The sequence below is a fragment of the Neophocaena asiaeorientalis genome, unplaced genomic scaffold, assembly GCF_003031525.2.
Source record: "Neophocaena asiaeorientalis asiaeorientalis breed wild unplaced genomic scaffold, Neophocaena_asiaeorientalis_V1.1 scaffold400, whole genome shotgun sequence".
Taxonomy (NCBI): Eukaryota; Metazoa; Chordata; class Mammalia; order Artiodactyla; family Phocoenidae; genus Neophocaena; species Neophocaena asiaeorientalis.
The window spans coordinates 326,584-339,966 of NW_020175089.1; the positions used below are offsets into that span (position 1 = coordinate 326,584).

General features: G+C 39.4%; 1 protein-coding gene across 1 annotated transcript in view; it reads right to left on the reverse strand.

The window, feature by feature from the left end:
- Positions 1 to 13,383, reverse strand: part of PLCB4 (phospholipase C beta 4) — a 266,535-nt gene that overhangs the window by 122,437 nt on the left and 130,715 nt on the right. Inside the window, exons 3-5 of the mRNA XM_024764269.1 lie at positions 7,547 to 7,627; positions 6,678 to 6,737; positions 5,520 to 5,663 (exon numbers count right to left, since the gene is read on the reverse strand). Of these exons, the coding sequence (XP_024620037.1) occupies positions 5,520 to 5,663; positions 6,678 to 6,737; positions 7,547 to 7,627 (285 nt within the window). The remainder of the gene's footprint in view (positions 1 to 5,519; positions 5,664 to 6,677; positions 6,738 to 7,546; positions 7,628 to 13,383) is intronic.

The following is a 13,383-nucleotide window of genomic DNA, read 5'->3' on the forward strand; positions in this document are numbered from 1 at the left end:
GGCCTGGAGAATGCTGTAGTGATGCTGGTGGTAGAAGCAGCTAGATCCTAGATACAAGAGTGTTTGTTAATGGACCGATCAGGACATTGGAGGAGGGTGTTTGTGGACTCAGCAACTGGAAGGATGTGGGTGAAAGGTTTAGATACTGTTAGACATTTATTTTGCAGGGGAGAAAGTTCTATAGAATTGAGCTCAAATCTTGTAAAGAGGAAGAGTGGCAAGACAAGCTTATTTACTCTTTAAGCAGAGGGGGTGATTGAAGAAAAGACAAGCTGAGCTACAAAGATGTCTTTTATACTGGTGACATCTTATATTGAAAAAAGAAAAAGCACAATCATTTTACTGTCCTGTGTGCTGTGAAAACATTTTGTATTTATTTGAAAGCTTAACTCTAAGGAAGTCAGATTTCATGTCAAAGTTTATTGATTCTTAAAACGCCTCCTTGAAATAAGAAGAAAAAATACCAGAGAACCCTTTGAGGAAGTGGATGAACAAACAAAGTAAGATGGCTTTCTCAGAGTCAGGAAAGATTCCACGTGTAAAAGTTGGTCCTCCATGGAGAGGACATGAATTGAAGGTTGGCCCATCTGCTTGGATTAAATGTTTAATTAAGTGAATTTTTCAGAATCATTGGACTGTAAGTATCATAAAAGCCTGGGAATTAAGAACAGACTCAAGAATCTCAAATAAATACTCCTAAGCAAGTTCTGTACTAGAAACCCTCTTAAAATTTCTATTTCACTGGTCAGACCAAGACTTATCAGATGGCATAAAATAAGCAAAACACTCTGACCACCCAGGGAATGCCAAACCCTTACAGTTAATAAGCTGTTTTCCAACATGTTGTACCTTTTTGCTCTCGCCTTGCATGCTTACCATGAGTTACTTACATTTGTTTCCATACCTATGTATGTAATAAAAATTACATGAACCAGTGAAATATGCTTGTGGAAAGAAAGAGGGTTGTTGTTTCTTTCGGTGAATATTTGGGAAGATTTCTTTAAAGGCAAGTTGCTAAAATATTTTTCTCAATCTCGATGTAAATAAGACAACTAAAGGATTAGGGAAAGAAGTCATGCAGTTGTAGGATTCTGTATTTTGATTTGCTCCATGAGTGCCTTTAAAGTCTCACTTGTACTTTAAAGAAACCAAACTGAATTATTTCAGGCAATGCATTATGGGTGAAGTATAGGCAAAAAATACATCAACCTCTGTGGTACATATCTACAATGGAATACTACTCAGCCATAAAAAAGAACGAAACAATGCCATTTGCAGCAACATGGATGGAACTAGAGATTATTATACTAAGTGAAGTAAGTCAGAAAGAAAAAGACAAATACCATATGATATCACTTATATGAGGAATCTAAAATATGACACAAATGAACCTATCTAAGGAACAGAAACAGAATCACGGACATAGAGAACAGAATGGTGGTTGCCAAGGGGGAAGGGGTTGGGGGAGGGGTGGCGTGGGAGTTTGGGGTTAGCAGATGGACACTTTTATGTATAGAATGGATAAACAACAAGGTCCTACTGTATAGCACAGAGAACTATACTCAATATCCTATGATAAACCATAATGGAAAAGAATATTAAAAAAAGAATATATATGTATAACTGAATCACTTTGCTGTACAGCAGTAATTAACACAACATTGTAAATCAACTATATGTACTTCAATTAAAAAGAAAAACTACATCAACCCCTACCTACAGACCCATACTGAATGCAAAGACCTCAGCCCTAACATTAAAAGACGGGTCAACAATTGAACCACATTTATATGCTTCAAGTTAAAATAAAGCGTTTAAGGTCTGTAAGCGTTATTTTTAAAAATGATGACTTGCTTGAAATAGAGACACAGATGTAGAGAACAAACGTACGGATACCAAGGGGGAAGTGGGGGTGGGATGAACTGGGAGATTGGGATTGACATACATACACTATTGGTACTAAGTATAAAATACATAACTAATGAGAGCCTACTGTATAGCACAGGGAACTCTGCTCAATGCTCTGTGGTGACCTAAATGGGAATGAAATCCAAAAAAGAGGGGATATATGTATAGTTGATTCACTTTGCTGTACAGTAGAGACTAACAACATTGTAAAGCAACTATACTCCAATAAAAATATTTTTTAAAAAATGACTTGTGTTAACTGACTTCTGTGATAAAGTGACCAGAATTCAGCTAGCTAAGAGGACAGATAGCATATTCCATGGTCCCATAATTCTATTCTAGGCTCCTAAGCTGTACTCAGGTGAAAGTGATACCACAGGCTGAGTTCCAAACACCATTTCAGGCACACTGGGAAATCTTTACATTTCTCACTTGATCTGATCTAATGTATGAATTCTGCCATCATTTTGATCTGTGGTAATTACACCTGTATTTTGTATAAATCCTCTCACTTTGATGGCTTGTGTGTTCTGTTAGGGATAGTAACATATATAGAGGCATAGGAATAAGGCAGTGGTGATGGGGAAAATGTCAATGCTGGAGGTGGTAAGTAATATGATCTGGATGCAGACAGTTAAGTTTTGAAATCAGGAAGTAGGCAAGATTATCCACACACGTGTATACATAAGTGAAAAATTTGTTCAACATCTTCCAAGTATCAATAAACCAAAAGGACATGCTCTAATAAGCATGGGCTGTCTAGTTTGGACAGTGAGATTAATATTTACATATTACATTATTAATGAATTATAAAATTGTAACTAATAGTTCCCAGAAGCTGAAACATTTAGTTTATTTAATAAGAGCAGGGTCAAACAGTATTGAGTTTGAATTAAAAATCCAGTACAGAATTATTTTATAGTCCTACTTGTTTGGCCAGCTAATCTTAAATTCAGTGGAAATGCTACTGCAAAAACACCCCAAATCTTATCTTTAAGTATAAATTTCCACCTGGAACATACACATATATACCACGTACTCATGAGTATAGGTTTCACATCATGACTTTTAAACAAAAGGAACCAAGACTGACAACAATCAAACCATGGAAAGTAAGAACATTATGGGCTTACTGATCTGAGCCACCTTCCCAGGACTGTACTTGCTCAGGGATGGGGTGGGTGGACAGCATCACTCGGGAAATCAGAAGGCCTGAGCTTTAGGCTGGACTCTGGCCTAGCCTGTTGTGTAACTGCTTGGCTTCATTTGCCACATCTGACAAATGAGGTGGTGGGAAGCTCTGCTTAATTTCAATCTCCAGCTCTAAAATTCTAGGACCCTGTGATCAGAATAGCAGGCACACTTTGAGGGCTTTGGATGAGAAAGGCCGTGCACTAAGCACTTTCCATGTAACAACTCGTAATCTATACAACAATCCTAAGAGCAGGCATTTTGGTATTGTTCTTATTTTATGGATGCAGAAGGTGACGCTCAGAGAGGCCAGTTGCATGTCTCAGTCACACAGCTGGGAAGAGAAAGAGCAAGGATTTAAGCCCAGGCAACCTGGTCCCAAGCCCAGGTTCTTAAGCTCATAGGAGTCATACTGTTTTTTGTAATATGACGCATTGACAAAAACCAGGGCATACCGGTCTACAGAACTGCGTTTTTGCAAAACTTCAGGCAGCTAAATATCTCTGTCTGATTAACAAGTCTTTTTCTTCCTGGGTGGTCAGCATGGACTTCTGGGATTGAATGTTGTTATTGCAAATAGCAACCAGAAAGACCTCTGTAGCAAATAACATAAGCGTGAACTCTAAGAAACGATGCTTGTTTAGATCAGCAGGGTTCAAGAAACCATTCAAACAAGGTGTTGATCTGAGCACAATAAAGAAAGAACTTGAAGGCAAAATCTGTTTCCCCAAAGCAAGGTGATCTAGGAAAACAGCATGGAGCCAACCAAACCACCACAAGGACAGAAGCAACGGCTCTCATTTCACATGGAACATCCATTCCTGGACCCAAAGCCACAGCTGAGAGCTTCTCAAACTTCACTGCACATATGAGTCACTGGGGGGCCTTGTTAGAAATGAAGATTCTGAATCAGTAGGTCTGGGTGGACCCAAGACTCTGATGTGTAAGGAGCTCGCAGGTGAGGCCTATGCAGCTGGAATGTGGACCACACTTTGTGAGTGAGGGTGAAAGAAAGATGGTCTTGGAATCTGCAGAACTCAATTCTGGGTCCAGGGTTAAATCTTCTCATCTCCATTTCATCAAATAATCTTACTGTATATTCTCTTCAGGCTCTAAATTTCAATATTTCTAATGATGGCCTTTCTCATTCAACCCTACGCTGAGCTACCTGCAGGATCAATGGGAAAATAAAATGTTCCCCTTCCCAATCCCCTTAAGCCACGTTTCTGCAATGGTAGAGCAAAGGCCCAGGCCTCTTCACACATATTATGCAAAGATAATGGGTGCTCCATCCACAGGTAAAACTACCCTGAAGACAAATGACTTGCAGGAAAGTGATTTAAATTTGAAGCTTTCTACTTTGGCCAAAATCTCTTTGAGACTCACTTGCCAGGGCAATAGTAGGCTGGTTACAGTATTATGATGGATTATAACCCAATACTTTAATAGCTTATGGCGGGGGGGTAGATATCTTAATCACGTAGACCTGCACTGTCCAACAGGGTAGCCATTAGCCATATGCAGCCACTGAAATGTGGCCCATCTGAATTAAAAATACACATCAGATTTTAAAGGCTTTGTATAAACAGAAGAATGTAAAATATATTAACTGATTTTATATTGATTTCATGTTAAAATGACCTATTGGGTTAAAATATGATATATTGGAATTCGAAAAGATACATGCACCCCTATGCTCATAGCAGCGCTGTTTACAACAGCCAAGACATGGAAACAATCTAACTGTCCATCGACAGATGAATTGATAAAGAAGATGTGGTAGATATATACAATGGAATACTACTCAGCCATAAAAAGAATGAAATCATGCCAGCTGCAGCAACATGGATGAACCTAGAGATTATCATACAAAGTGAAGTAAACCAGACAGAGAGAGACAAATATCATATGATATCGCTTATATGTGGAATCTAAAATACTGAAATTAATTCAACCTGTGGCTACTGGAAAGATTTAAACTACATCTGTGGCTTGCATTATTTTTCTACTGGGCAGTGCTGCTACTCAAAGTGTGGTTCTCAGACCAGCAACATCAGCATCAACTGGGAGCTTGTTAGAAAGGGAGGATTTGTCCTCACCTCAGACCTACTGAATCCAAATCTGCATTTTTACAAAATCCCAGGTGATTCCTGTGTACATTCCAGTGTGAGAGGCTCCTACAACATAACACAGTAGGTGTTCGGGCTCTTGGCATACGTGAGGGACGGGCTAAAAGGGTATTGTGCTTGCTGAATTTTCTAGACCAACATTCCAGAAAGGCAATGGAATCATTTTTTAAAATTTAAATTAAATTATTTTACAATTTAAAATATCTATTACAATTATACATGAAAAATTATGTGCACCACATATGTACATATGGGGGGGGGAAGGGAAGGAGGCTGTTTCACAGAGGATACCTTAGTTACTTCTGAATTTTCAGCCACCATGTATGTGAAACTGATGTTCACCAGATCTGTACCACTGCAGACACAAACTACCCGCCCTTCCAGGTCATTTTCTGACTTTCCAATAGCTTCAAGAGCAGCCAAAATTTTGGGATCCTATTGAGGTAGACAAATAGGAAAAAAGACATTAGATCACAGAGCATGGCAGAAAGATGGTAAAAGGAAACTATGTTTGATGTAAAAAACATATATTAGGGCAAATTTTTTTTTTTTCTCTATCTAAAAATGCCCAGATATCTGGCGTTATTCTAAAACTCCTGGAGGTAAAATCTTTAACACTATACATGACTGAGACTCATTTGGTAAGAAAAGTATCATAAAATTATCAGTTTAGAAGACTGGGAGGGAGGGTCTTTCTTTCGATTTCTCGTTGTAGTTATCGGAGGACTCGGACTATGGCAACAGGACAGAAAAGCTCTGACTGGGACCTGCTTGCGTCCACAAAGGTCAAAGGGATCTCTCACAGAGAACAGTCACTGAGGATTCAGGCAAATATGCAGGGCATTGCCACAACCAGCAACCACAAGTTGCTCAAAAATGAGATTAAGTCTTTCAAATAGTCTGGACACAAAGAGTGAGTGTGTGCACCTCTAGGAGCCCTGGCATCCTCATCTGGAATGAAAACTGTGTAAGTTTACCCTAATTAGCAAAAAAAAATAGTGGTTTTGTCCTCCACAAGAACTCAGGGGGAAATGCCAACAGGGTTACACAGCGATTGTAACTAACATAAAAGAGGGTCACTAAAGAATAAAAAACAAAAACAAAGTGAGGAACATAATTTCGTTTTGAACATTTAAAAACTTGCAGGGCTATTATGGAAAAGGGGATAAATACTGTGCTAGAATATTCTAGGCAAAAAACATCTTTTAAATTCCTAGCACCACTATGCAAACAGCTTCTTATTCAAACAAAGCAATCACTGTGAAGAAGGCTGATTTATGCGCTCTTTCCTTCTTTTTTCTCTCAGAGGCAAACTGAGCCTTCCAGGTGAGCTAATGATGAGATTTCTAAACTGTGCCTGTTCTTCATTCCCAGCTGATGATTGAGGGGCAGTAACGGGTTAAACAACATTCTGTGTTTAGAAGACCAGCAAACACCAATCACAGGTACCTTTGGTGTGGCTCCCAGTCGAACACTGTTGATGAGAGAACATTCTAGAACTTGTCCTTCCTGCAAAGAGAGAATTTAGCATAGCAGTGAGCCTAAATTCTGCCAGACCTATGGCACAGACAAGGTGACAAATGTCTGTGATGATGAAGGCAATGCTGACTAGAGTAAGGCAGAAGCAGGATTAAAAACAAATAATAATAATAATGATTTCCAACAGACAGAAAGTCAAGGCCCCAAACATTCCATTTCAAATATATGTATGAATGCAACTTTGAATAATTATTTATAAAATGTTTATAAAATGTTACTTTTATACACATAATAACATTAATACTGTATATATATTATTAAATATATGTGTGTACATGAAATAGTAAGTGGGACTATGCTAGCTTTTACATAACTCTGATTCTACTTTTTGTAAATTTTACCCAAAGGTTCCTGAAATGTGTCATTGTGCCGTGTGTTAAGTTCTGGGGTATAACCAGATGAAAATGCCCTTAAATGAACCCCTGAGACTTCAGCTTGAACATCTCTCTTCTGGGAAACCTTTCTAACTCCCAAGACTTAAATCAGACTTGCCTGTTAAAGCTCTTGTAACAACTTGAACTTCTCTTACACAATTCTCAGTGACTTGTAACTTTTTTCTTTTTTTTGGATGCGTGACTCTGATCCTAGGCTGGAATCTATGAGGATCACATCCTTGACCATCAATGTATCCCCAACTCCTAGCATACATTTTTAAAAGTCTTGAACGAATGAATAAGCGTAGGGTCCATGCCCTCAAGAGGCACTCCATCACTTGTTGAAAAATGAAATGCCTTCACCCTGAGAGCAAGAAGGAGCAGCTTGCTCTTTCTGAGCCATACCTTGCCTTCACTTCTCCAGGTCAGAAAGAAGCCAAATTCATCCACTTTGAAGAGGCAGTTGGGTTCAAACACAAAGGATTCCTGTGAAAAAGAAATGTGTTGATCTGCATGACTCACACCATTTTGAATCTAATAAAAATGCAAATATCTTTTAGTCTCTAAACAAAAGAAAAATGCATCCTGAATCTAATGACCACATTTCTTATTATATTATGTAATGTTTTCATCTTGAAAATTTCTTGCATTCATTTTTGCATTGAAAGACTGATCAATTTTATACAGCATCTTCTTTTAGGGTAGTTTTAAGAACAAAACACACTAATGTTCTGAAAGTCACAGAGGAGAAATTTGCTCTAAGATCTTGGAAAAGAGCTCCTGGAAAGAAGGACTCCCAAGTTCCAGCCAACTGGTATCCCTCCACACAAGAGGAATTGTTGCTGGTCTCTAACAAAATGTCAGAAATCAGGAGATCATTTTTTTAAGTCACTGATTTTTTTTTTTTTTTTGCCTATACAATTCAGCATTCAGATAATTCCTGAGTTTTTGCTTTTATATTCAACCTCACTTGGTGTCCCATAAACCAGAACTTAAGCAAGATTTTAAGCTACTCAAAGTGTAATCCTTGGACCAGCAGTTTCAACCTCACCTGGGAGACTGATTGAATTGGCAGAATCTAGGGCTCCAGGCCAGACAGACTGAATCAGAATCTCTGGGGTGGGAACCAAAAATCTGTGTTCCAAAAAGCCCTCCAGGTGAGTCTAATGCTCACTAAAGTCTGAGAACCACTGCTGTGGACATCAGGAACTCTGTTGAAAACTACAGAATCAAAATTCAAATCAAGATGGAATGTTAGCCAAATGCAGGGGACCCAGAGCAGCTAAGTTGTATTTGCCAAAGGATTCCTGGTCTTTATTTTAGCAAGAAAGCAACACTTTTCTTAACAACACCAGGGAAGTTCTATGTCAATGAAAGCAAAAGGGTATTCAGGGAATGAATCCAGATACCTTCTGCCCTCTGTTTGCATTACATCAAGACTTGGCACCCACGTGTCAACAAATCCACTTGTTCTTCTCGTGATCTAAAGAACTTGTCCTCCTAGATAATTACAACACTGCTATAGAGAACCTGCCTGGCAAACAGGAGCAGGTTGTGACTTCAAACAAAGAGCAATTACTGGATTCAAGATTTTAACTAGGTCAGACTCTCAGTTTCACCCACCAAAACATATCTTTCCAAATTCCAAGGAAGCAGCACCATTCATCAAGGTAAACCCAATGTCAAGAGACTTGGCCACCTTAACGTGTCAGAATTTAGAGTATCAGGAACAAAGCCAACTTTCAAATTCGTTTGGGTAGTTTTCGAACAGGTGAAGAATTATCATAGGTATTTCAACTCTGTACCAGGCTCGTGCTTAGCACTGTAGTCACAGAGATGAGTGAGACGAAGGAAGGGGCATAATGTGACCTTTGCTTTTGGAATCAAAACCCAGTTCTGCCACTTATTATTTACCTTCTCTTGCAAAGACCCTTTTTAAGTCTTAGAATCCTTATCTAACAAAAGGAAGTATTTATACCTACCTTTTAGGGAATGAAATGAGATGATAAATTTAAAGTACCTTTACCACGGATGTGAATCACATAGTTACAGTTCAGCAAGTGGTAGCTACCATCCCTCACGTGTAGCTCAGGTTTATATTTCTGGTAGCAAATTACGAACAACATGAAATTGCCAGTATGTGATGTCTTTGACTCACAAAAATACACTTTTAGATGGTTCAACTTTTTAGAAAAGGCTTGACCCAGAAGTTGACATTTCAGATGGGTCTTAGAGGATGAGCAGAAGTTATCCAGGTGAAGCAGCATGGCAGGCATGTAGGCTTGACCTGCCAGTGGGGACTTCTGAGGAGCTGGTGTGGTTAGAACATCTTAAGGGGATGGTAGGGGATGAGACTAGACCCATCAATAAGGCTAGATAAGAAAGGTGTTGTACGTCATACAAAAAGGTATTGAACTTGAACGAAAATGTCTTATATCATTACTGACTGAGAAATGAGAATAATCAATTAATTAAACTATGAGAATGAACACATTTTAGAATACTTCCCAAGTAATATCCTAATGGTAATAAACAATTTCAGTGTTCAGAAGTATGACCTAAAGTGGTATTTACAGAGTAGATCCACAATGAATCAGCTACTCTCATTATTATTTACTTATGTGCACCCTATCCAATTCCAAATAAGGATTTGAGATGATCCAGGAAATATACATGATAAATAAGAATGATTTTCCAGCTTATTTTGATGTGGAACTTTCAGTTCCTTGGCCTTCTGAACTGCAAGGAGTTTTTTCTTTCTTCCTCTCTCAATTACTTAGTACCCTCAGACGTTACCATCGCCATCTGGAAATTTGGATTCCTAAACATCCGACTCTTGGACCCTTCCATCTGATGTTTTTTAGCCCCTAGCTCTACAGTCCTCACTCTTCTGTATTAATTTGACTTCTTGCAACTTCCTCTTCATTAACCCTGCCAATCTCTCACTAACCACCAGACTTCTCCTCCTTTTACTTCCATCCTTGTCTAGCTTATTTCCATGGTCCAATATTACAACCACTCCCTCACAGACACCCTCAACTCCTATGTCTCATTTTCTGTTTTCTTGGCCAAAAAACTAAGTCTACCCTGTCCATTTTTTTATTGCTGAACTTGATGAAAGAAAACCACAAAACTGGACTGTCTGGCTTTGGTTTAAATTCAAGATTATCAGCTTCAAAAGGATAGTCAACATGACTTTCAACCTTGTAATTCTTTCTTAAAAGGTTCCCCACTCTTTGAAAGGCCTATCTCATTGCTTCTTCTCATACCCCTTTACTCCCAGCCAATTACTGGGCTTCACTGATTAAAGGAAACTCTTCAGATGCGAACTTTCTCCATCTTTACTCCTAATAAAGCACACTTTCTCCCATCAAAGGTCAATATCCCCATTTCTGCTCCAGATTCAATCTTCTTCCAGGTTCCATCCTCTTTCACCTACACAAGGATTTCAGTCTTCTGTTTATCACCACCCAATACTCAATTTTTTTCTCTATTAGATCATTCTGATCAGCACACAAATGTGTTCTAGCCATCAACACTTCCTCCTTCATTTACTCCCTCATGTCTCTCATCCCCTTTCAGGGCATAATATCTTGAAGAGTCTTTCTCTAGCCATTGTCTCTACTATCTCCCTTCCCTACCATCTCTGACCAATTCCATCTGCCCTCTGTTTCTATCACTTGCTAACATTTCTCTGCCAGGTCCACCATGACTTACGTTCATGCTGCCAAATGCAGTGCGCTCACTCCTTTTCTCCTTTGATTTGATCTCTGAGTGGCTGACTATTCCCTCCTTTTGGAAACTCTGGAATGTTGATATTCTGACTGTGTTCTGTTCCTTTAAGTTCTTTTCCTTCTACACCCAACTTCTACATGTTCCACAGGAATTGGCTCTGGGAATTCTCATTTCCACTACGTTCCTAGACCTCCTTTAACCCCAGGGCTTTAATACCATCTGTTTCTTGATGACTCCCAAATTTATAACAGCAGCCCAGTCTTCTCTGAGTTCCCAATTCAGACATCTAACTCTCTACTTGACATCTCCACGCAGATGTCTCAAAACTAACATATCCATAGCTGAATTCTTTACTCCTCACCCTTACCTCTCTAAGTCTCTCCATCACAAGACATTCTGGGCTCAATAAATGTCACTAGTATCTATCCATTTACTGAAACTGAGAGTCATCCTTTTTTTTTCTTTTTTTCTTTTTGGCCACACTGCTCGGCTGGCAGGATCTTAGTTCCCTAACCAGGGATTGAGCCTTGGTCCTCGGCAGTGAGAGCACAGAGTCCTAACCACTGGACCACCAGGGAATTCCCCTAAGAGTCATCCTTGACTTTCTATTCTTGATTTCATTTTCATAGCATTTTTCATATATATCCATTTTGCTCCATCTCCACTACCACCACCTTGGTCCAAAGCATCATCATCTCTCCCATGGACTGATCTTCCCACTTCTACTCTTTCTTTCCACAGCAGCCATGTTGATTCTCCAAAGTTTTAATAAGTTCATTAAAATCATTTAGTAGATCCCCATCATATTTAGGATAAAATCCCAATGCCTAGCATATTTAGGATAAAATCCCAACTCCTAGCATCTCCCATGGACTGATCTTCCCACTTCTACTCTTTCTTTCCACAGCAGCCATATTGATTCTCCAAACTTTTAATCAGTTCACTAAAGTCATTTAATAGTTCTCCATCATATTTAGGATAAAATCCCAACTCCTAGCATGGCCTAAAAGGTCCTGCATTAATCTGGGTCCTAGAGACCGGATCTCACACCACTTTCTGCCTTTGTGTTCCCTCTTGTTCATTACAACCATCAGGACTCTTTTCCTTGAACTTCTTAAATTCTTCTAGCCTCAGGGTTTTTGCACTTGCTGTTCCGCCTGCCCAGAAGACTCTTCCTACTGTCCTTAGCTCCACTTCATCCTACAGGTCTTGTCTTAATTATCCCCTCTTCAGAGATGTTTTCCCTTACCTCCCTAATACTTTATTTTCTATTTTTATTTTCTATTACAGTATCCTGATTATTTCCTTGCTTGCAACAAAACACAGTCTGCAATTATTTCACTATTTATTGATTTATTGCCTGGCTCCCACATCAGAATATAACCTCTGTGAGGGCAGAGTCCTTGAAACTTTCTTGTTGACGTTTGTGTTCCAAGCACCTAGCACATCAAAGGCACACCGAAACTAAATTCATGGTCTTAAAAAAATAAGAAAAGAATTCTTTTTTCAAATGAAATATATCACAGTAGGCCAATATATAAAACATAAACAAGAAGCTACTCAAGTTGAGGGGGCTGCACCAGGCCCAGAGCCCATCAGGGTCAGTCCCTGGAGGGCTGCCACGGACAGACATACAAATACCAGGGCACCACCCTGAGGCTGTCTGCCTAGAGGAAGCAGCACCTTTTTCTAAGTCATACAAGCTCATCTTAGAGGTTGGGTGTGGCCCCTGCAAAGAGATCCTTTGCAAAATGGGATAAGAACTCTAAGGAAGGAGAAGAAAAGGCAAGTTTGCAAAATAAGGACAGAGTAAAAGAGCTTTTAGAAATACTTGTTAAAAGGTCCTACACAATGAGAATTAGGTGCCTATTTGGCACTGGGCTCCCTAGCAACAAAAGCAAAAGGGGAAAAAATATCATTTACCAGGTGTCCGTTTAGTTCATAGATAAAAAACATCAGATGTTAGGAGAATCAGCTGCCAGAACAGAAATTCTCCAGTGAGACCTGTAAGGAGCTGTGACAGATGCTAATGACAAGGTTTCCAACAAGGCCCACGATAAACTTGTTGACTGTGACCAGAAAATTCTCAGACCAAGTGGATTCAAACTACCCATGAAAATCAGAGAACAGACCTGAGGGGTATGTGACAATCAGCTGAAAGGACCTGAAACCCAACCTATTTAGATTTCTCTGCACCTCCCACACATTCTCTATTCTTTTCCCCTAATAGCAGTTTTAAATTTCACACAGGTACCTACTGACCAGAACTTGGACTGTGGCCTTGTGACCACACTGAGGCTATAATATCCCCAGTTCCCTTGTCAGGAAAATCTTCCTCCAGACTTGAGCGTGGCAGGGGAGATGTCAAAGGAAGCTGGGCCCTTGCTCCTTCACAAATCTGTTTGTTTGCAATTAACAGATGGTAGTGGGATCCTCTGGTAAGGATGCAAACCATAATGTAACTTCTTCCAGGGGGCTCAAAATTTCAATTCTCATAGGACTTGGTT